At 40.9% G+C, this 25,083-nt stretch overlaps 1 protein-coding gene and 1 non-coding gene across 5 annotated transcripts in view; both read right to left on the bottom strand.

Annotated features, from left to right (window-relative positions):
• The window catches only part of Dennd5b (DENN domain containing 5B), a 156,547-nt gene extending 138,596 nt beyond the window's left edge, over window positions 1-17,951 (bottom strand). For 2 of the 4 annotated variants that reach the window (XM_020178137.2, XM_020178138.2), the window contains exon 1: window positions 11,090-11,240. In XM_020178137.2, the coding sequence (XP_020033726.1) occupies window positions 11,090-11,225 (136 nt within the window). In that variant the 5' untranslated portion in view covers window positions 11,226-11,240. Of the gene's footprint in view, window positions 1-11,089; window positions 11,311-17,908 lie in introns of those variants that run through there. The other 2 variants (XM_074083011.1, XM_020178139.2) reach the window with 2 other exon arrangements.
• Window positions 4,240-4,348, bottom strand: LOC141410522 (U6 spliceosomal RNA). Its single transcript, XR_012435381.1, has one exon. It is a non-coding gene; the product is annotated as a U6 spliceosomal RNA (small nuclear RNA).
• Window positions 17,952-25,083: the final 7,132 nt, after the last annotated feature.

Here is a 25,083-nt window from a genome sequence, read left to right as displayed (position 1 = left end):
ACTGTTTCCTCATTTGCCCTTTCCCCAGGGACTGCAAGTTCTTCATAATAAATGAGGCCTGTCAGTCCTTTCACTACAAAGATTTCACATTCTGGCACACACAGTTTTCACATACTTAATTAAAATCAAATTGCAGCTACAGCTGCCAATGAAGAAATAAGCACTGCCAGACAGGAGTGAGAACAACCAAACAAAACAACCTGTTTTGGCATAATCACCTCACTGCCACCAATGCCTGTGTTTTAATAAACTGTGAAATCACAATCATTGTTCTTGTGAACAACGGCACAAAGCAAATGAAGTACAAGGCTTATTTTCCTGGAGTTGAGCCGAATGTTTTGAAATCCAGACAAAAGTTTATTAAGGAAAAGAATACACTTCAGTCAGGAGATGGAAAACATTTTTAAGCATTCTGTTATCTTGTTAGCACAGCCATTTAAATTTCCTTAAAAGTTAAGATTAAACTTAAATTAACCTAGGAAATAAAACACTGTGGTCCTAAATGTGAGTCATCCACAAAGCATAGCCGGAATAGTCTCTAAATTCCTACTGTTCAGACTTAACCAAGACAAGCATCTCATTCCCATGGAATTTCAACTCTTGTGCTGGTGCTGACTCTTATGATGAGAAGACTTCCATGTCAGAGAACTGTACAAGAGTAATATGGGGGCTAGGAGTATAGCTCAGTGTTAGAGCACAGGCTTAGCATTTGTGAGGCCATGGATTGGATACCCAGCACCACATAAAAACAATGTAAGGCCTACCTGCTCCCCACTGCCCCCCAAAAACAAAGAATTCATTTCTCAACTACCCAGAAGAAACAATGCCTCTTTGCCCTTTTAGTCCTAATTTATGGCAAAAAAAAAAAAGTGATCTAGGTTTAATTCAGGAAGAATGTTGTTGGTCTAGCAGATTGTCCCTGTTTTCTCGAAGGACTTCAAAAGAAGGAAAAGGAAGAAAAAACTGAAGTGATGCTAGAAATAGCAAGTATTAAGCCCCAAGAAATTTTTCCGTTTCTGCTCAGGATGAAGGTTCTCTAACTGGAAGATTTTGACAGATATTAGAGTTTCTTCACTATGAAATTTTAATGATACAGGAACTTTGTGCCAAAAGAATATTTGGTGCCAAAAGACAACCAAAAGAACAACAGGAGGTGACTTTATGAAGACTAAGAAGAAAATAAAGGTGATCTGGAAGGAAGGATTAGGGAAAAGAAGTGCCAATGCCCAGTGAGCAAACTTATGCTGAGCTCTACTGAACCATCAACACTACAGGTTCCTCAAACCATAACATCATTTCCTGTGTTAAATAAATGAATGAGTATACTATAGCAGAAAAGAGGACAAAGGAGAGGCAAAAAAACAGTCTTCAAAGCAGAACCTGGACTCTAGGTATAGGAAGGAGAAAATTATGTAAAACCATAGGTTTTCAGCAAAAGTCTCTGTAGGACAGAAAACAGACTACTGAAAAATATCTTTTACAAAAATTTTACTAGGATATATTTATTATAGAGGGGGATTCATTGCAACAACTCCAAATAGGCTTACATTGTACATTGGTTAGATTGCCCCACCATCCCTCCCCCTTGATCCCCTTCCCGCCCCACTTAAAGCAATTGCAAGAGGTTTCATTGTTCTATCTGAAAAATATCTTTATTTTGGGATTCATAGTTCAAGCTCTAGAGGTCCACAAGCTATACTTAAGGATTCAGCACTTTAGTCAACAGAGCTGGGTTGAACTTAAAAGATTCTATAATCCTGAAATTATAATTCATCTTATTTTTTACTATACTCTATAGTTTAAAAGCTTTCCAAAACACCATTGCATTTGGTAACTGAAAAAAATATCTAGAAACAATCTAAATCGGTGTAAGTACTGGGAAAGTCTCATAGGTGTCTCAGAGAATAGCAAAATATTTTAAATGTCTAGAGGGCAAGGAATCAGTGATAGCTCTAAAAGGCCTTATGAATGCATGGAAACTATCCACAGCTGTGTCAGAAAAACTTTGCTTAGCAGTACCATAGAAAAAGGAAAAGCTTTCCCCTTAGGGGCTGTGCACATTTACTGGTATGATGCACATGATGCCACCTTCTTCTCTTCCATCCAATAAAAGCGCATAGGAATGGAGCTGAGTGAAAAAGACATCTGAGGAAAGACTTCGAATCCATTTCACTCACTGTAAAATGTAATCATTTATTACCTCAGTATGATGACCTAGCTCATTAATGTATCGCTACCCAGGCAGTTGAGAACAGGTGGTCCAAAAAATGCAAAGGGACAGTAATAGAAAAGGGCTACTGTGGAGTCAGACATCCCTATTCTTAACCAACAAGTTAGCATGGTGGTGCACATCTGTAATACCAGCTATGGGAGGCCTGATTAGGAGCATGAAGGTCCAAGGCCAACCTGGGCAAAAATGCAAGACCTTACCTGAAAAATAACTAAAGCAAAGGTGGGGCGGGGCATTTAGGGACATGGCTCAAGTGGTACAGTTCATGCCTAGTAAATGTGAGGCCCTGAGTTCAAACCTGAGTACTACCCCATTCCCACCCTCCCAAAAAATAGAAGTCCACAAATTGATATTAACATTGCAAAATGATTATTCAAAATTGTAGCTTTTCTGTAAAGGGTACCACATAGACTAATTTTTTCCTTTTCCTGTGGCTGACGTTGTGATTTGTCAATCTGTCTTTATGTGGCCTACATGGTATAGTATATGTTCTCCTATTCTACGTCAGTTAGGATTAATTTTAAAAAACAACAAAAAAAAACCTACCTTTAGGCATGAGGCCCTGGGTTCAATCCACAGCATCCAAAAAAAGAATACTGGAAGATCATTCATCGCATTGAAACCTTTCCTTTGAAGCAGATGAGAACACGGATGTCTACTGCTGTCTAAGTGACTGATCAAGACTAGAGTCTCACCGTCTCACTGCATGCAGCTCTAAATGCTGTCTTACTGCCCTGCCAGCCAGGGTTTATAGGCAACCATACAATTCTTTTCAAAACTAAGAACTTCACAGGTTACAATTTATGCTAAGAAAAGACAGATGACAAAACAACAAAGAAAAGAGGGTTCAAAAAGTTGAAAGAGGTATTACTTACGTCATAAAAACCTTATATTTATGTACAACATCCTATCTTATTTTATATATTTTTTGAGACAGGATTCCGTTATGTAGACCAGTTAGGTCTCCAACTCAAGATCCTCCTATACAGTCTCCCCAGTACTGTGATTACAGAAATGCATCACCACACCCCACAATAACATTTTATCTTGATAAATACTGACAACTGAGGGCATAGCTCAGTGGTAAAGCAGTTATCTGCCATATCTAAGGCCCATGGTTAGATCCTGGGCCCCACAAAAAAATTTTTATAAAAACAAAAATAGTCCAGGCATGGTTGCACATGACTATAATACTAGCTCTCAGAACACTGAGGCAGGAGTCGTCCAAGATCAAGTCCACCATGGGCTATATAAAGCAAGACCCTGTCTCAAAAAATAAGTAACATCACATATATACTCTTCCAATTCTTTTTTAGTGATACTGTGATTTGAACTCAAGATTTTGTGCCTGCTAGGCAGGTGCTCTACTGCTTGAGCCACACCTCCAGCCCTAACTCTTCTATTTTTTTTTTTTTTTTGGCAAATGAATGAAGGAGTGCATGCAACAGGTAAGTAGTATTCCCTTAATCTCTTTCCTACATCATAAAGTAGTTAAAAGATAATCTCATTTGACTATAAAGTTACCCACTTCGGATCTGTGGACTGGTAGATTTTACAATCTATACAATGTGAGCATGTGTTGTTAAAGAGGAAGCATGTGCAGTGGTTATATCAGACAGTCTGTCTGTCAACCCAGGTTTCTCATTTGTTCTGAACTAAAGCAAAAAGGACTGGAGGTGTGGCTCAAGTGGCAGAGAACCTGCTTTGCAAGTACAAAGTCCAAAGTTCCCACCAAAAAAAGAAAGAAAACTGAACCTGAGCAAAGTAACTTCAACTTTCTAACCTCAGTTTCCTCATCTGTAAAACACACAAAACTGCTTATCTCTTAAAGTTACTGTCAGGATTAAATAAAGTTAATGACTGCCAGGCATGTGGAAAGCATTATATAAGTATTATCTTTTTATCACTATTTAATTGTTTATTCTTAAAGAGCAGCTACTGTCACCTATATATTCCACAACCTTGCATATTATAAGCATTTAAATTAAATAATTAGTCCAAAATGTAATAGCTAGTTATAGCTTTGCCAGAAAATAAAATTTAGGCCATTGTGCAGAGGCTATGCTAATCTTCTCTGTGTTGTTTCAACTTTAGTAGATGTGCTGCTGAAGTGAGCACTATTTTTTGACACAGGATCTCACTATGTAGTCCAGGCTATAATCAAGATTCTCCTGCCTCAGCCTCTCAAATGCTGGGATTTTAGGCATGCACCACCATGCCTGGCAAAAATTTAGGTCATTATTAAGCAAAAAGGTTAAAGACCTGGGCACGTGCTTCCTAAAGCATTGTACACAGAACTGCCTCTACCCTCCGGTAAACTGTAGAAGAGGAGTTTTCTCCAACCAGAGTTTCATGGAAATTATGGCTAACAATACACTGTATTCTAGATGCTTCTTTTATTACTCCAGGAGTATCTGGAGTATCTGGCCAGCAGTGGAAACACAAGCAAAAAGACATTTTCAGGATTTCACAACAGTCCTTAACACTATAGAACTTGTACTCCTCCAGCCTCTCTTCTCTCTCCTTTCCCCTTTTCTTTCCCTTACGTTTTCTATTCCACCAAAGACACAAATCTTCTCTTCCACCCTTCTGGCCGAGTTCTCTATGCTCATGTGTCCTGCATTAACAAAATGAGCATGGGACTGAAACCTGGGATTATCACAGAAAGTAGTTTCAGCAGATTTTAAAAATCAAGCTGAGTGTGGTAGTACATACCTGTAATCCAAGCACTCTGGAAGCTGAGGAAGGAGGACCTCAAGTTCAAGGCCAGCTTGGGCCTCAAAAAAAGGAGAAGAAATGTAGGGGGAAGGAGTTGGGGGTGTGCCTCAAGTGGTAGGGCACTTGCCTAGGTTCAATCCCCAGTCTAGTTCCCCCGACCACCCAAAAAAGATATTATCATTATACCACAACAACTAGATCTTAAATATTCTTTGGTCTCACTAGTAGGCTACCCTATTACTCCTTCCCAAGGACCCAGTTGCCAGGCCAAGCCTTCCAAATTCCCAATTATAATCTATTACAGGCTAACGATGCCAACAAGGCTAACAGAGGCAAGTACCAATGGTGGACAAATCAATCAGCCTCACCAAGCCTGTAGAGCTGGCCATTGTTTTTAAGGGCACACTTCAGTAGTCTTGACTATGACATTCCATCTGCAATAAGGGCGACACTGAAATGCTTGATGAACTTGAGCCAAATTCTTCTTTTTTCAGAACTTAAACAAAATATACAGCTAGGTGCTGGTGGCTCACACCTGAAATCCTAGTTTCTTGAGAGGCTAAGAGCAGGAGGATTGAGGTTCGAAGCCAGTCTAGACAAATAGTTCTCGTGACCACAACTCCAAAATAACCAGAGCAAGAAAGACTAGAGCTGTGGCTCAAGCAGCAGACCGCCTGATTGGCAAGTAGTCCCACCAAAAAACAAATATAATAATAAATAGATAAACTAAAACAATCATGTGCTAGTCTGGTACATACTGGTACCTGAGGGAAATGTGATCTGAGAGGGCCCTTAATCTTTTAGCCTCACTTTCTTCACTGTAAATTACACCTAAGGTTCCTTCCAGAATTATGATGACATGATACTATCAGTACGAACTAAATTTTGTATTTAAGTTCAGGGGCTGGCAGATAGCTCAAATGATAGAGCACCTGCCTACAAGCTCAAGCCCCTGAGTTCAACCACCAATAACACCGAAAAAAAAAAGTTATATTTAAGTTTAGACCATGATCTCCACAGCCTCTAAGCTCTTCTAGAAACCACACCCAATTACAACCAATGCTAAAATTAGCTAGACACCAAGGAAGAGAGCTAAACAAAGGTCTGTGGCAGAGATCTCATCCATAAGACTTCAAGAGCTAGTAGCAGGGCTGAACCCTACCCAGGGACCACTTCCAAGAATATTTTGGGGTTGGAAGTGTAGTTCAAACTTGCTTAGCATGTGTAAGGAGACTCTCTCTGGGTTAAATACTCAGCATCAAAAAAAATAATATATGTGTGTGTGTGTGTGTGTGTGTGTGTGTGTATGTGTGTAAATACTGATCGTCACATAATTTATAGAATCTTTTGTAAACTTGTATTCATGCCCTGTCCCCATTTTGAGGCAGAGTGATAATGGGGTTTGAACCCAGCACCTCACCACTTGAGCCACACTCCCAGCCCTTTTTGCTTTAGTTATTTTTCAGATAACATCTTGCACTTTTGCCCCGGACTGGCCTTGAACTGAGATCCTCCTACTTTTACCTACAAAGTAGCTAGGATTATAGGTGTGCCACTATGCCTGGCTACATTCCCATTTTTTTGTTAGCAGTGTTAGGGGTCAAACGGAGGGCCTCCAGCATGCTAGGCAGGCTTATACCCTCATTCACTTATTAAACATTGTGTACTATGTATAAGGTACAATGAAAGAGAGGAAAATTTCTTTCCTCTTGGGGGCTTGCATATTTATGTTACTTAAATAAAAGTCTAATCATGTCCTTCCTTTTCCATTGCCCAGAAAGATTCACTGCTGAAAATAAAGCCATGTGTATTCCTACAAACAGTTCTTAAAGGAAATGAGGGCCACAAAAGAAAATTTCAAAATGCCTGCCAGTGTTCACATCAACTAATTGCAAGACTGACCTCCATTTATATCACTTCACATATCCAATAAAGAATGCAATTTTGAAAACTTTTCCTTATTTTTAATATTTAAAGTAATTTTAAACATTTCTTCTTTAACATTTAAAGTATTTTTATGAACAAGATGTATCTCAAAACATACAGCAAGAAAGAGAAACAACAGTTAAGATGTGGTAGATAAAGGACAATAAGGTAATCAGTGTATCAGTATACATTCAGTATGTATTCATCCATAAAATTATTAGGGTGCACACACACAGACACACATTACTACTTTCAGCTACTAAGAGAGCTATTTACAATTTACAAAGTTTTTTCCATGGTTGTTAAAGTCAGGCATTACTGAGGCGAGTATCTAAGAACACACCTAACGCTTTGATAACTTTTATAAGACTCAGTCTATTTAACTGCTACTTGGTTATATGATCTGTGTCCTTAATTTGACTACAGTGTCCCACTGCCTGCAAAGTGTGAAATCTATACACATACACACACATATTTAGAAAAACAACTGGTAGAATTTATGTTTAATAGAAGTCAATCAAGACTTCTACAGGCAGGGTAACAATTTGCTAAGAAACAGTGGGATAAAAATAGATCCATAAAAGCAAAACAGAAATTTAATTATCATTAACTTTGAAATTAATACAGCAAAACTGAAACAACCTTCTGACTAAATTTGCCTAACTTGGTGCTGTGGTCTGGATAAAGTCTGAGTGTGTCCAGAAAGTATCATGTGCTGGAAGTTTAGTGTTCAACATGGCAATGGTGAGAAGTGGTGGACTTTTTAAGAGGGAGTTCTAATGGAAGGTAACAAGGTCCCTGGGGACACTGCCCTCAGAAGGGTTTATTATAGTTCTCTGGGACCAGTTAGTTATGGAGACCAAGTTGTTATAAAAAGAGCAAACCTGGCCCCTGAATGTCTCTGGCTTCCTGACTCATTACGAGATCTCTCTCCAAGCACTTCTACCATTTTGATGCCATCTACCATCAGAGGTCTTCACCAGAGGCAATACAGATGTGACTGCACGAATTATGGACTTTCAGTCTCCAAACCACGGCAAAATAAACCTTATTTCTTTCTAAAATACTCAGCCTCTCATATTTTATTATAGTAACAAAAACTAATAGTTTCCTGATCGCCAGATGTACCTCTATGGAAATAGTCAAGAAGACTATTTCCTCCCAACTACTGTGCCTGCACTCCTTTATTTCCTTGGGCTTTTCCTCCTCATACTCTCCATCCAGGCATGCCAGAGTGTGACCTCCCCCAGGACTCAATCCTGAGTCTCCTCTCTTTTCTAGCTATTCACTACCTGAGTGATTTCATGGCTTTAAATTTACATCTTCAGTCTGGACCTCTCCTGGACAGATGTCTTATTTGACATTTTCATTTGTAAGTCTAATAGGCACTTCAAACTTAACATTTCCAAAACTGAACTAATCCCCAGACTGATTCTCCATTAGTCTTTCTTTTTCAGTACAAAAGCTTATCATCATTCAGGCTAAAAATCCTGGCATCATCTCTGATCACATTCTCTATGATTAGCAAGAGAATTTGTACACATTCATACGGTTTAACAGCAACCTCTGTTGCCTCTACCTTCAATATATACCTAGAATATGACCCTCTCCTGCCACTTCACCAAACTGCCACCATCTTTCACCTTAAATAGTGAAAGAGCATCCCAACTGGCTTCCTGCTTCTACCCTTGGCACTCACACAATCTATTTAACATGCAGCCATGGCAATCCTTTTGGAAGGTCCATCAGATCTTGTCATTACCCTGCTGAAAACCTTCCAGTGGCTTCCCATCTCAAAGTAAAAGCCTGAAAAAAATTGTCTGTGATGGTCTCGAGTCTCATCTATCCTTTCTCTATGGTCTTACCTACTACTCTCTCCCTCCCTCAACTCCAGCCACAATGGCCTCCTTGCTGTTACACAAACTAGGCACTGTCCCATTCCAGGGTCTTCATACTCAATGTGTTCCCACAGGCAATCCATGTGACTTGCTTCTTCACTTCCCTCAGGGTCTCTGTTCACATGTCACCTTCTCCATCAGACCTTCCCTAACCCGAGTTGGGGGAGGGAGGACAGTCAGTGGTAGTGTGCATGGTTAGCCTGTTCAAGGCCTTGGTTTAACCCCCAGTACCAACATAAAATAACATCACAACTCCACTATCCCACCGTTCTGCTGTCACTCTTCTAATCCCACTTCTCTATTTAGAAAAAAATATTTTTGAGACAGGGTTTCACTATTTAGCTCATGCTGGCCTCACCTCCCAAGTGCTAGGATTACAGGTGTGAGCCCCCTTGCCTGGCTTTATTTCCTTCTTTATTTTTCCTCATAGCTTTTATTAACATCTGGTAAACTTTATCTTCATTACTGGTTTACACTAGAATGTAAAATCCATTATGGCAGAGATTTTTGATTGCTTTGTTCACAGGTAATCACAGTGCCTAGGATATAGTCTAAATAAAGGCTTTTCAAAAACCACTTGCTGACTGAATGATACTCAAATGTTACCAAGTAAAATACACTATTACCCAAATATACCAAATATTATGAACAGCAAAAATGCCAAACAATCACATATTATTGCTGAAAGAGAAACTAGTTTGTGTCTTTAAAAATGCATAAAAATCTTAACTTTTTTTTTGTCAGTTCTAGGAACTTTGTAGCCATCTCTTTCTTGGATATTGCTTTTATTGCCTTTCTTTCATTCTCTACTTGTTTCTTTAAAAAAGAAAGAAGATTTAAAAATACATTCAAATCTAATTTTTCCTGCTTAATTTTGTTAAGCCATTTGCACTGAAGAGTCCCAGGTCATGTGTAGAAGGTGTTGTTTTCACATTACAAGGCAGAGAGAGAGAAGGAAAAATGCAGGCTTTTTTCTTATCAGTCACCGTTAGCAGGCCTCCAACTGACCCTAGAAAAATAAGATAATCCTTTCACCAGCCCCAGAAAGGAAATGTCTCCAAACACCTCTACAAAGGGATTTTTTCCTCCCTAACTTGATATCCCTTAACGAAGTTATTTTTAACATGTATATGAAATCTTGGCGGAAGAAACACTATGATTACATAATTGCAGATACGGGAAAAACAATACTCTATTGTGCCTTTTTTCCAAAAATTTTAACTGAAAGACTTACAGTTTTTGTTGAAAACGTTCTGCTGAGATGCTGACTTAATCAAAAGATACTTAGCTACGACGTGGGATGATGGGTACTGTATTTTAAGGCTGAACAGTTTTGTTTACTATTGTTTATTACTTAATATATTCTTCCCAGTCCTTCCTTCAAAGGATGAGAGAGAACCCATGTTGGTGCAATCAATAAGGAATGCTCTATCCAAAAGAAGCTATTCTGAAAGGCTATGACCTAAGTGTTTAGCACTGACACACATAAAGTTCAGGCGGTAGATGTCACTTGTCTCACCCATTAAAAAAATAATAAAATCAAGCCTCAGATCCCAAGGAGTGAAGCAGAGGGAAACAGGCGTGAAAAATGCCATCAGTGGCTCTCCCGAGCCTGGGCTAGACATTGCGCACTCCCCACCCCCAGCATTCTTTAGCGACCCCTTCCCAGCGTGGGTTCCCCAGCTCAGCCCTGCACTGCGCCATCGAGTCCAGGAGGACAGTGCCCTCCAGGAAAACCCAAGGCAGTGACCTACAGGGCACCCGCCAGCTTCAACTCGGAGCGGTGTGGTCAGTGTTAACACAGCATCCGGCAGGGTCCAGAGCGTTCAAAGGTGACACTGCCAAATCGACAGGATTCCAAAGGGTGACTCGGCCACCATCGCAGGCAAGACCCGAGGGGACGGAAAGAGAAGGGTGAAGTCCAAAGAGCCTCCGCCCTCGCGCGGCCCCCCCTTCGCCGGGTGGGCGCAACCCCGCCGGCCCCCAAAGGCTGAGCGGCGTCACGTGCCGGGGCCAAACTTCGCAGCCGGGGCGAGGGGCGCGGGGGGCCGCGGCGGGCAGGACAGCCCGCGCCCCTGAGTCACGGCCGCCTCCGTGCGCCCCGCGGGGGCCGAACCCTCGAGGCCGCCCACGCGCGTTATTAACAACCCCGCGCCCGGGACGCCGGCGCCCGCGGCTACGGCAGGGCAGCCTCTGCGCGCGGAATAAATAACAATGTCATTAAAGCGCCGGCCGAGCGGACTTCGCGCGGGGCCTGCCCCACCTCCCGCGCGTCCCCCAACGCAGCCCGCCCCGCGCTGCCGCAGCCCGGCCTTACCCGCCAGCTCGTCGGGCTCCAGCCCGCTGTCGGCGTCGATCCCGCACAGCACAAAGTAGTGCGCGAAGCGGCAAGCTGCCGGGGAGGAGCCCGAGCCCGGACCGGGCGCCGCGGCGCCGCCGCCGCCGCCGCTCATCCCGGCCGCCGCCGCCGCCGCCGCCGCCGCCGGGGGAGGCTCGCTGAGGGTGGAGAGAGGCTCGCTGAGGTGCGGGGGCAGCGGCGCCGCCGTTCGGTCCGCGGTGCCTCGCCGGCCCTAGGGTAACCCCGGCGCACCCATGGCCGCGCAGCCTGGCTCCTCGCTCGGCGCCGGGAAACGCTCGGTCGCTGGCTCTTTCGCTCGCTCGGTGTCCCGGCCCCGGTGGGGGAGGGGGTGCGCAGGGGGAGTGGCGGCGTGAGGCCTGCGCCGCAGCTGCGCCCGTCAGCCCCGGCCGTGGCGTCTGGCGCCCGCGGGTCAGCTGAGCGCCGCTCCAGCCGCGAGGGCGCGAGCGCAAGGCGCGGGGCGGGCGGGGGCGCGGGCGCGGGCCTGAGAGAAAGCGGGGGCGCGCGCGAGCGGGCGCGCGCCCCGCGGGCTCGGCGGGAGCTCCCTGCGCGGGCAGGATGCGTGCATGCCAGCCACAGCAGCGACACTAGGGACACACCCTTCAAGCCCCCGCCTACTCACCAGGACGCAGGCGGTAGAACCAGGTTCAGTCTTCCCCTGGGAATGTCACTCACCCTAATTTAAAATAATAACTGTAGCTTTGGAGAGGGTGAGCAGCTGCTCGAGACCATCCCTCACTAGGGTCCGAACCTTCTTTGAAACTGTGACTTGTGCTGATGTCTAGGCTTGGATCGTCCCCGAAGCCCTCGCCCGCATTCACAAGCCACCCTTCCTCAGTCAGTCGGTAACCAACACAAAACAACTCAACATCCACAAAGCACCCGTCCCGTGATTTGTCCTGACGCTCTCCAGGTCAGGGCACAGCAGCTCCGTGCTGCTTTGAAGTGACAGGTCTTCCCGCGGGTGTAACCCGCGGCTGACAAGGTAACTGGAATTAGAGTCTGAACTCTGCTCCTCGTAAGGGCAGGGCTCCCTTACCTGCGCTTTCCTTTTTGCTCTGCAGAAGGAGCTCGCTAGTCACTTCTTACTCCATTAGACGATGCAAACCTGAATCCAGTACGTTTTCACATGACCATCCTTTCCCCATCACTTTCCCGGCTTGGGGCGCTGAGGACAGTGATGAACACCATGGGCAAGCACCGAAGCTAACCTTCTTTCCAGGGAGGTGGACTGAGAGAACGTCTCTTTTTTTTTTTGTCGTTTTTTACGTTTACTTACATGTGTATACATTATTTGGGCCACCTACCCCCAACCCCCGCTTCCAGGGAGAACTTCTATTACTTGATTGAATAAAGTTCTTCCTTGAAGATACTTTATACTTATGTATTATCATTTAAGGTAGCTTGTTTGTATCCTCACTTTCTTCAGTTTTGAAATGTAAGAAGAATCAAGAAATCAGGGCAGAGATGTGGTTGCTCACACTAATCCTAGCACTGAGGAGGCTAAAGTGGTAGGATCATGAGTTGGAGGCCAGCCTGTACTGCTTAGAGAACCTGGCTCAAAAAACAAAACAAACAAACAACCTAAGAGAAATGATTTTACAGATGTGAATATTTTGCTAAAAATATGGAATCCTTGAAGAAATTTAACAGAGGTGTAAAACCTATTTGAATGCAGTTAACAAATGTATTGGTTTTCCTGATCCATCTGTATGTCTATATCTATAAAGTAGTAAAGCTCTTAGTTTCCTGGGAGTGCTTTAAACCTTTTAATTTCAATGTAAAGACATACAATAAATGAGTGAATGTTTAACATAAATAAATAAATAAAACCACATGTAAGCCAAGAGTGTTTCTCAGGAAGGCCATTTCAATCACCGTGCACTATGTGCCAGATACATCCAGGTACTCAATACTTACTGAAGGAATAAGTGTTCTTCAATCCAATACAGATGCTTTCAAAATTTCTCCTTTAAACTCACTTTGTATTAATAAATTGTACCTATCTAGAACTTTCTAGCTTTCATGCACATTAGTCTAGTTCATTGCAGTCTTAGCAGTTTTCCATTGTCTTACACTTTATTATTCACTCTCCTAATTCAGTGACACTAGACAATCTCAGTGCCATTTGTGTTACTGTATATATGGTGGAAGCCTAATAACTACATTTAATGAATAGAAAATAAATAAAAGCCTTGGGGGACAAATTATAATTTTTATATTTTCTGTACATGCTTTTTTGGAATATAATCACATGACAATAAATGTAAGTGAATATACAGATTTAAAAAAAAAGAAAAGACAGAGAATAGAGGGAAGGGAGGGAGTAAGGAGGGAAGGAAGGAAGGAAAGGAAGGAAGGAGGGAAGGAAGAAAGGAAGGAAGAAAGGAAAGAAGGAAGAAAGGAAGGAAAGGAAAGTCACAGTTTTGGTAATTAACCTTTAGCTCCTGTTGCACCATGTCCTTTTTCTTGTAATCTTGACTTTTCTGTGTTGGAGAACTGCACAGAGCAGGAGTCCTGCTCCTGGTTCATTATATTTCCAGTATCTAACAGAACCCTGCTCCAACCTGGCCTCTCATTTTTATTTGAGTGAATGAAAGAATGGTGATGATCTAGGTAGTAGCAGGCTGATGTTACTAGAAAAACAAACTTTAATATTTGTAACATATTTTTGAATACATGTTCCTTTTTTTTCTGGTGGTACTGGGGTTTGAACTCAGGTGCTTTGAAGGCAGGTGCCCTCCCACTTGAGCCACAGGTCCAGCATCCATTTACCTGTATACAACTATTGCTTGTCCTCACACACAGAGTGCTATAATGCAAAAAAATCATCTCGCTAGTTAAGGAAGGGACTGTCTGGGTGCATGTGTTCCTCCTGACCATCTCTGGTGACAGCTTCTTTCAGAATGTTTGTTAGATTCTAGCCTAATCAAACAAAACTCAGTAGAACACTAACTTACCATTTGCACTAGCCAACAGACATGTGACTTCTTATTCATTTGAACAGTACTGATCTATGAATTTGTAAGCCCTGCATTCATGTTTTAAGATGAAAAAATAGAGAGAAGCCTAACAATCAGAATGCATATGATAATAAAGTATAAAGCTCATCAAAATAAAAAAAAACCCTAAGATCTTTCCTAAAGCTTTCAAGGGACTAGTTGCACATTACAATATGAAACAGTAGCTTGAAAATATGTGGGCACTTTCCTAATTACTATTTCAGGATGATACTGTGTAGGTATATTCTGCTTTAAGCTACAATCAGCCAAAGTTGAAAGTTGAACTGCATCCATATTCTCTAAAATGATGACATAGAAGTAAATTAGCCAAGTGAACAAAAATGACTTAAGTCTTGCAAGATTTGAAGGAGCATTGAGGAGGGGAGAGGCCATGACCTTTTCCCATGCTAAGACAACACCTTTCTCATCACCACATCATCTCACACATGCATCCAAGAGAGAAGGGATTGTTAATGTAACTATTCAGAGCTCAAAATGTTTATTGCCCACACTTTACTAGTCAGAGTCACCATGGGCCAGCAGGTTCCAGAGCTCTGTTCATCCCTTACTCCTCTGCAGATCCTAGCAGAGCTCAGCTACTCCCTGCATGCCACGCCTTTCTGGAATGAGGAGGTTTTACCAGAGTCCTTTGGAGAGAAGAGATCCTTGCTCAGGCACTGAGAATGCTGTCTTCCATTCTGCTGTCCTTCTTTGTGCATTTGCTGAAGAAATTGAGAACCTTCAATGGAGTCAATAATCCCACCTTTAACCTCTAAGTAGCAGAAAGCACACCAAACTGTCACAATTCCAATAAAAGGAACTCTTGAGTGACATCTCCTTCTAACAGGGCCTTAGCTTTCTAGGAAAAATAACGAAAACCTAATTGGAAAAATCAATAGCCATATTCCCTAATCATAGTTTCAGAAAGGCTAGTTAGGGCTGGTGGTGTGGCCCAAGTGGTAGAGTACTTGCCTAGCAGAAAAAAGGTTAGTTTATGCCTGTAGGAATTTGGTAGCACAACAGCTGACTGGCAATTTTGCCTAAATCACTTTCTACTTTATAGGCGTTCATTTTTATCAAGAATCTCCTATATGCCAGTCATTTTACTAATGCCTTGAGAATATGAAAGTTAATAAGGCATTATCCCTCTTCCATTAGAAGTTTACAGGTTAGTAGGAAGGAACATATTTTTCAGAAGTTATTTAAATATCAAAAAAGAGTAAAAGGTAAATTATTGTATCCTGTTTTCCACATGACAAATTCAGAAAAGTAATGTGGGAATTAGTTGAGCAGAGAGGTCAAATCTTGTAAAGGAATCTAGTAAGATAACATGAAATTGGTAATGTTTGAGATGGGTCTTACAAGAGGAACAGGGTTTTGTCAGATAGGAATGGGAGTGAAGACATTCCAGGCACAGTTGAAATGATTAGGACAGTTGGGCCCATGCAAGAAGAGACTTGAGTGCCAACCAAAGGGAGTTATACTGACTTTCTTATAACCTTATGCCTACATTGCTAACCTGGGACATTAACTTCACCATTTTATTTGCTTTTCTTTTTAAAAATATATTAGAACAGTTTTAGGTTCACAGCAAAATTGAGAGGAAAGAGATTTCCTACATACACCTTGCCTCTGAGTTTACCATAGAGTATTTGAGATCAGTTAACCCAGCCTCCTTATTTTACAAATAAAATAATCTAAATCTCACAGAATTTTGATGATTAACACAAATTTTTAGTGAGAACTAGACACAAAGCCTACCAGGCTGGACAGTTCAAAGGCCCCCTAAGTTCCCATGCCTATAAAAAGTCTATGAAATCTCTTAGTTGATAAATCTTTCTCCTAAATACTTCTCACAACTTCATTTCCAAGACTCTCTTTGAAATTTGATTATTCTTTTTTCTTTTTATAAAGGAATAATTTCAAATATTTAAATATTTAATGGTGCCGTTTTTATTCCATCTATTTGTTTTTTACTAGAGTAAATGAGGCATAGCACTTCATAACATTTGTCAATATATATGATTATGTCTGCTTATCTTATCCATACTCTCACGTGAATGTTTTAACTTGTGAGTCAAAAAGCTCAGGAGATACCAGTTACCTCATCTGCAGTGAGGAAAAAGAATGAGGCCACTCTCAGCGCAGAACAGAGATGGAGATTCTTGCCATGAATTTGCCTTTTTTGCCTGTGCTAATTAAATTGGCACTTGAGGCCAAGGAAATACATATGTGTGACTTGGCCTGGAGCATATCAATAGGAAGAATTACAAAGCCTTTAGCTGAAAGTTAGAAAGACCACTCTCACCATCCACCCAACTCTAAGTTCAAAAGACTTCAAAATAACTGGGTGCCGATGGCTCACACCTGTAATCCTAGCTACTCAGGAGGCAGAAATCAGGAGGACTGAGGTTTGAAGCCAGCTCAGGCAAACAGGTCATGAGATCCTATCTCTCTCCTCCCTCCCCACTCTCCCACCCTCCACTGAAAAAAAATCACAAAAAAGGGCTGGTGGAGTAGCTCAAGGTATAGGCCCTGAGTTCAAACCCCAGTACCACACACACAAAAAAAAAGCTAAATATACCTTATTTGTCTACTTACTGAAAAGCTATCAAAATTGTGTTAGAAATATCATAAACTTAGAAAAAAATTAAAAAGAACTGAATAAATAAAAACAAAAAACATTAAACAAGCTAACAAAAACAATAAACTTACTGTGTTTTGTATTCAAAACTCTTAATGTTAGGACTGGCAATATGGCCCAGTGGTATAGCACTAGTTTAGTATGCTCAAGGCCCTGGGTTTGATCCCCCACACCACAAACAAAAAAATGTAATGTTAAAATATTTGCAATACATGTACTGACAAAGGATTTTTGTACAAATTACTGTTACAACTCGATTATAAAACAACCCAGTTCTGTGCTAGGGATTGAACTCAAGGCCTTGTGCATGCTAGGCACATGCTCTACCACTGAGCCATACCCCCCAGCCAATAATCCAATTGTGTGTGTGTGTGTTTCTAGGGTTGAAACTAGGGCCTTACCTACCCTAGGCAAATGTGTCACATCTCCACACCCAACAAACCAATTTTTTAACTGGGAAAAATATTTGGATAAATTGGATATGGTGACACTTGCTTGCAATCCCAACAACTCAGAAGGCTAAAGTGGGAGGATTACTTGAGTTCAGGAATTTGAGACCAGCCAAGGCAACATAGCAAGACCCTGTCTCAAGAAAAGTATATGTAGTTGGACAAACACTTGAATAAAGTAAATATTCAATGGCTAATTAGCACAGGAAAAGATCAAGAATGACTAAACCACATCAGGGGTGATAAAACTACAAAAAGATACCACCTCATATACACCAGAATGGCTAATATTTAAAAAAAAAAAGACAATACTAAGTATTGGGAAAGATTTATACATAGTTGGTGAAAATGCAAAATGATATAACTTGAGCTGGAGATGGTGGTACACGACTGTATTCCCAGTGCTCAGAAGGTTGAGGCAGGAAGATTGAGAGTTCAAGGCCATCCTGGACTACATATCAAGACCCTGTCAGAAAACACTAAGGACTAGGGATGTATCTCAGTGGTAGAGCACAAGCTGGATTTGATCCCCAGCACTGGAACAACAACAAAATAGACAACTTGGAAAACAGATGAAGGTATCTTACAATGTTAAACATCCATTCTACCTTATGTCCCAGAAAACTTCACTCATATATTTCTGAGAGAAATGGAAGCATGTGACCACAAAAAGACTTGTGCTTACCTTCCAGGTTCTGTTCCTTCTCCCACATTTGCATTAAGTGCAGGTGCTCACCTCTACAGTGTTCACTGACAAGCTTAGCCACAGTCTGAGACCTCACCCTTCCTACTCTCAGGCTGTGATTATATATAGACCAAGCCACCTGAATCATTTGGAAACCACAAGCCACCTGTGTCCTTTGGCAAGCTGGCTGTGTCCCACTGACATAAGCAGGCTGTGCATGCCTATGGTAGCCCATGCCCTTTTATGGTATCCTCTCTCAAGTCCTCAGTTCCTTCAGGGCTCACCTTCCCCCATTCTACCTGTTACTTCTAGACATCTTAGAGTCCCCTTTTATCCTTTGTTGTTACTAACCACCTTGTACTAGCTAACTCCTATGTTAAACTTTCTGTTCAAATTACTGGTTTCTGTCTCAGTACTGACATGTAACCAAATGTCTATCACAGAGAATGGAGAGGTAAATTGATCAACTCAGACCCTGGAATACTACTCAACAGTAAAGAACAGATTGCTGATGTGTGTAACAAGGTGGATGACTGTCAAAATACGCTGACCAAATGATGCTAAACACAAGAGTCCACAGTGTGATATTCTGCTTATATGAAATTCTAGTTAGCCAGATGCAGATCAGTGGTTGTTTGGGGCCAGGCAGGAGAGTGTGTGGGTATATGGGAGTAATTGTGTACAAAAGTGCACAAAAGGAACATTCGGGGACTGGGGATGTGGCTCAAGTGGTAGAGCACTTGCCTGCCAAGTACGAGGCTCTGAGTTCAAACCCCAGTACCGCCAAAGAAAAAAAAGGAAATTTCTGGAGTGATGAAAAAATTTATTTCTTGATTGTGATGGTGATTTTATAGATGCATACATTTGTCAAAACCTATTGAATTGTGCTCTTAAAATAAGTGCATTTTACCATACAATATCTTTCAAAATGTGTATTTATAATGAGACAACCAAAAGATTTATATCAATTTTTAATTGCATCCTGTGTTTCAAAACTTCACATTTCCTAAGGTTCTAACTCATTTTAGCTGATTAACAAAGGTCTGACTCAAATTCTTAGAAAATTCTTAGTTTTCTTTCAGCTAACAGGTTTTTTTACCTATTTATTTATTTTGGTGGGACAAGGTTGTGAACGCAGGGCTTCGCAAAGCAGGCACTCTACCATTTGAGCCACACCTCCAGTTCATTTTTGCTGTGGTTATTTTGGAGATGGGAGTTTCTCAAACTATTCGCCCTGACTGGCCTTGAATTCTGATGCTCCTGATCTCAGACTCCTAAGTAGCTAGGATTGCAGGTGCTAGAGTGCCTACCTGCCTACTGGGCAGCCAGGGAGCCACTCAGTGAGATGTGATAAATACTGGAGAGTAGGGAGAGTCAGGGAGCACCTGTGCTGGTGCTGACAGCAGAAGCTGAATGTGCCTGTCAGTTTGGCATCCAAAGTAGGCCACAATCGTCATCAAAGTGGTCATAAACTTTTGTTGTTGCAAAAAGTGGCAGAAGAAGCCCAGGTGTGGGCATGCCTGTAATCATTCCCAGCACTCAGAGGGGCTGAGGTGGGAGGATCACTAGTTTGATGCCAGCTGGGGCTACATAGTGAGACTCTGTCTCAAAACAAAAGCAAACAAAAATTGTGACCAAAGGAAGAATGCAATGCAGGTGGGATTCAGAAGTCTGAGCAAGTAGCCTCAGGAAGTCTATAAGAAGTCAAGTGGGGGGCTGGGGGTGTAGCTCAGTGGAAGAGCACTTGTCCTGGGTTCCATCCCCAGCACTGCACAAGAGAAGGAGGAGAAGGAAGAGGAAAAGGAGGAAGAGGAGTAAGAGAAGTAGTAGACAAGGAGGGCACTGTGGAGAGGGCATATTGGATTAAATTGTGTCCCCCTCAAAATTATGTCCAAGTCCTAATCACTGTTCTTGTAAATGTGACCTTATTTGCAATAGGGTGTTTTTGGATGCAACTAAGTTAAAGATCTAGATATGAAATGCCTTTTATTTAGGGTGAACCCTAAATCCAGTGACTGGTGTGTTATAAGAGAAAGAAAAGGATGGCTGGGGGCATGGCTCAAGTGGTAGAGCACCTGCCCAGCAAGTGCAAGGCCCTGAGTTCAAACATCATTACCTCCAAATATATATATATATATATCGAGAGAGAGAGAGAGAGAGAGAGCCAGGTGCTGGTGGCTCATGTCTATAATCCTAGCTACTCAGAAGGCAGAGATCAGGAGGATCACAGTTCAAAGCCACCAAGGCAAATAGTTCAAGAAACCCTATCTCGAAAATACCCACCACAGAACAGGACTGGTAGAGAGGCTCAAGTGGTAGAGTACCTGCTTATCCATTCCTTCATGGAGTAGCATTCATATTGTTTGAGTGGAATTTCATTTATTTTGCTAGCTCTAGAAGTGAGGCTTTGTGAACCTGTGCCTTTTGAAAGAGTTATTGATTCAGGGGGACAAATGTCCCAAGCTGGTCTAGCTGGTGAGAGGTTCAGGACTTTTGGTGACAGTTGGAGAAAGCATCATTGCTTTGTCATCTTGGATGAAAATAAGGGGGTTACAGTCCTGAGAATTACTAATAATTTCACAAGGAAATCCACCCCAAGGATAAAGCCAGCACATAGAAAAGTAAATTGTGTCACGAACGGATCAAATCATACAGGAAGCCTGTCCATTATCTGGAATGTGTCAGTTAATGAGAGCCAATACCTTCCTTTTATTGTTTCAGGTACTTGGAGTTATTTTCTTTACCTCAAAACTGAAGTATTCCCCTAAAATAAGGGTAATACTTGATCTCAAAGTTCCCTTCCAGGAAAAAAAAAAATACATGACTGCGTGTTTTACATCTTTAAAAAAAAAGAGAAAGAAATACATAATTCTGTATTCTCAAGAAAGTCTTGGTGCTTTTTCTTCTTAAGGATGTGACAATGTTATATCACTAGAGCTTCAGGTAATCAGGGTAGGTTTCTCTGGGAATCAGGGCCTATCACATGAAGAGAGCACATGCTTGTATGTAATCCCACCTAGTCTGGAAGCTCAGGCAAGAGGATTGCTTGAACTCAGGAATTCCTGGCCAGCTGGGCAATATAGTGAGACTCTGGCTCAAACAAACAAACAAAAAAATGAAGGGAGAAAGGGAGGAAGGAAGGGAGGGAGGGAGGGAAGAAGGAAGGAAGGAAGGAAGGAAGGAATCTTAGCAGTCTTTTGAAGAAGGTATTTATTTTTATGGATTGGGCAGGTCCTTTCTTGTTAAACCTAAATCAATAATCTAGAAAGCTGGGTGCCAGTGACTCACATTTGTAATCCTAATTAATTGGGAGGCAGAGATCAGGAAGATTAGGTTCAAGGCCAGCCTGGGCAAGAAAAGCAAGATCCTCTCTTGAAAATACTCAAAACAAAACAGGGCTGGCAAAGTGGCTCAAGTGGTAGAGCACCTGTCTATCAAGTAGGAGGCTTTGAGTTCATACCACCACCACCACCACCACCACCACCAACAACAACAACAAAAAGAATCTAGGAAAAGCAATTAAAATACAAATTTTCCTATAAAAATTTAGAATACTCACACCTCTGATTAATCAATTCTTCTTCTTTAGAGTCTCTCCTACAGAAATACACAAGTAAAGGAGATTATATATGTGTGAATATATATATGATATTTAAAGAATAGAGATAATTTATTTCTATCAATAGGAAATGACTAAAACATTCTTGTATACCTACATGACACAATGTTAAGAATGAGGCTGTACTGATGGAAAAAGATTACTTAATATGAGACTGAATAGAAAAATCAAACAAGAAAAATATATAATATGATCCTATTTTTGTGTTAAAAGTAAATTGAATACATATGTTCATATATAAAAATACCTGAAAGGTTCTCACTTTTTATTTTTTATATTCTGTATTATTAAAATTTTATTTATTTATTTTTTTCATTTTTCTTTTATTATTCATATGTGCATACAAGGCTTGGTGCATTTCTCCCCCCTGCCCCCACCCCCTCCCGCTCCCCCCCTCAATACCCAGCAGAAACTATTTTGCCCTTATCTTTAATTTTATAATAGACATCTATTACTCTGTAATTCAAAACCTGCCTTTCCTTTCTTTTTATTAGCACATTTTAATTGTACAAGGTGTTTCATTGTGCTATTTCCACACATGCATATAATGCACTTTGATCAAGTTCACCCCTCTAAAAACTTTGCTTTTTTAAGTGTGCATGTTTTTCTGTGAGAAGAGATGATTAGCATTGTAAATCATGGTTATTCTTACATATATAACTCAAACTTCAGCTATTATAAGGACATTCCTAGGACTATTTTGAATGGCTACATATACATTCCTATATGCATATATTCACTCGTATGTATGAAAATTCATTCTCTATTCAACATTTCTTTCTCTTTCTTTTTTTTGGGGGAGGGTGGTACTGGGGTTTTGAATTCAGGGTCTCACACTTGCTAGGCAGGTAGTCTACCACCTAAGCCACTCCATCAGCCCTTTTTTGAGTTGAATGTTTTTGAGAGAGGGTCTCACTTTTTGCCTGGGCTGGCCTCGAACACAGTTTTCTTGATCTCTGCCTCCCAAATAGCTAGGATTATAGGCCTGAGCCACCAGTGCATGACCTCAACATGTCTTATTGAAGCCTACTGTATGTCATAAGTAAATAAAAGTCCTATAGACACATATATAGGTCCAAAATAGTCTCGTGAGTATAAATGCCAGGCACTGCTGACTCATGCTTGTAATCCTAACTACTAGGGAGGCAGAGTTCAGGAGGGTTGGGTTCGAGGCCAGCTCAGACCTTATCTCAAAAATACTCAACACAAAAAAGTGCTGGTGGAGTAGCTCATATGGTAGAGCACCTATTTAACAAGTGTGATAACCTGAGTTTAAACCCCGGTATCAGAAAAAAAGAGTATTAAATATCTATTGTTAAATGAAAATTACAGGAAATCACTGGACCTGAGTTCTCTGTTCCAGATTTTGCCATACAACTTCTAACAATCTCTCTCTCTGTCTCAATATATATATATGGAGTTGTCCTTTTTCCTCAGTGTCTGACATAGCTGGGACTACAGGTGCACACTGCCACACCCAGCTTTTAACAACTCTTTTAAATCAATCATAGAATGCTCAACTCATCTATTCTCTCCCACTCTAAATTCATAGGCACTTATAATTAGTCCCATGTAGTTTAGGATTATATTATTAATTATTCTAGGAATATTAATTGTCTTAATTTGTTTAGGCTGTGACAACAAAAATACCACAAACTCCAGGATTTCACCTCTCACAGTCTGGGGACTGTGAAGTCTAAGATTAGGCACAAGGAGATTCTGTGTGGTGAGGTCGGCCTTCTAGTTATAGGCTATGTGTTCTTGCTGTGTCAGAAGGGACCAACTACTCCCCCTGGGGCCTCTTTTATAACGGAACTAATCCCATTAGGAAAGAATCCCAGTCACCTCCCAAAGGCCTCACCTCCCAAATACCATCACCTTGGGGTGTAGTGGGTACAGGATTTCAACATATGAATTTTAGGAGGACTTAAACTCTCAGATTATAACATTAATTTTTTTCAGGACTGTTCTCTCTTTCCTCACATCCACACACCACACAATTTATACTTTCAGAGAATTGATTGACCAAATTCATCTTGGCTTCCTCAACAAAGAGTATATATCTAAACTAAAAATAGAACATACAACCTCTCTCTGTGCTTTTCAGTCATAATCAATATCACTATTCATGAGACAATTATTTGAAGTTTAGCAATTTAACCACAACCCCATCATTGAATTAGACTTGAAATCTTACAGTGAAATTTGAGGATGGTTATTTGCTTTAGCTAGTTCCTAAGCAATCATCCTCTTCCAAGTTCATAGCTCTTCCACAGGCGTTATTTCTAAGGAGCAATTTTAGCTTATATAATAGTTTTTGGAAAACATTTTGAAAAGTACTTTATTCTTTTTTAAGAAAACTATAAATTCATCTCTCTCTCTCTCTCTCTCTCTCTCGTGAATTCTTTTCCTATGACAATTTCCTTTAACTTTAGACTCAAACAATAATTGAAGGAACAAGAAAAATGTCCGTAGAAAAGCCAAGTTAACTGTACTATCCTGAGTAATTGTTTTACTTCCAGTTTGCCCATTGTGATTCTTTGGGTGGGGGGTAGGAAGGAAAAAATTAATATCAGACTCCAACAATCTTCAAACAAGTAAAAATTATAATCTAGCGAGTGCTTATTTAAAGTAACAGTCCAAGGCAACATAAGATGCTTAATTTTGGATATACCTAGCAAACGTGAAGCCTTGGGTTCAAACCCCAGCAACATAAAAAAAAAAAAAAAAGAAAAGAAAACAGTTAAAAGAGTAGGAGTGGGCATTATCTAGCAGGGAATAGTCAGGAACATGAATCAACGATTTTTTATCTATACTTTCATTTCTTCAAGGTTTGAAATGTGTAAAATGACTTTATCTCCCTGCGTTTAGCTTTTCTGTCCTTAAATTATAAGCAAAGTTTTGATAACTTCACAAAATTGTTGACTACTTATTATAAAACACCAAGAGATTGGTTTGGAAAATAAAGGACCCTTCACAAAAATGTAGTTTCAATTTAAATTGATATTGTAGGTCTCAAAATTGGGGCAACTATACATTTCAAACTGAAATCTTATTCTCAAAGGTAACTTATCATTCAGATTATACATTTTAATTCTTTTCTTCCACTAGTAAACACCACGTTGAAAGGACTGAAGAAAGTTAAAACACATTTCAGACATCTCTGCTAATCTCCTCAGCTTTAATAAATGTCTTTAAATGTGTAGCTCTTCGTGATTAAATTCTTTTATATATGTCATAAAAATAACATTAGTATATGTGTCATAAGAAATTACAAAAAGAATAGTGTATTTCAGCTTTTAAAATAAGTAAAGGGGGCACTGGGTGGCTCATGCCTATATTCCTAGCTACTCAGGAGGCAGAGATCAGGAGGATCCAAGTTCAAGGCCAGCCTGGGCCAAAAGTGAGACCCTATTTCAAAAATACCCAACACATAAAAAAGGACTGGTGGAATGGCTCAAGTGGTGCTTGAGGCCCTGAGTTCAAAGCCCAGTCCCCCACACACATACAGAAAAGGTAAAGGTCATTGGGAGTGTAGTTCACTGGTAGAGTGCTT

This window comes from Castor canadensis, chromosome 8, assembly GCF_047511655.1.
Source record: "Castor canadensis chromosome 8, mCasCan1.hap1v2, whole genome shotgun sequence".
Classification (NCBI taxonomy): domain Eukaryota; kingdom Metazoa; phylum Chordata; class Mammalia; order Rodentia; family Castoridae; genus Castor; species Castor canadensis.
This window is presented reverse-complemented; position numbering and strand designations above follow the sequence as displayed.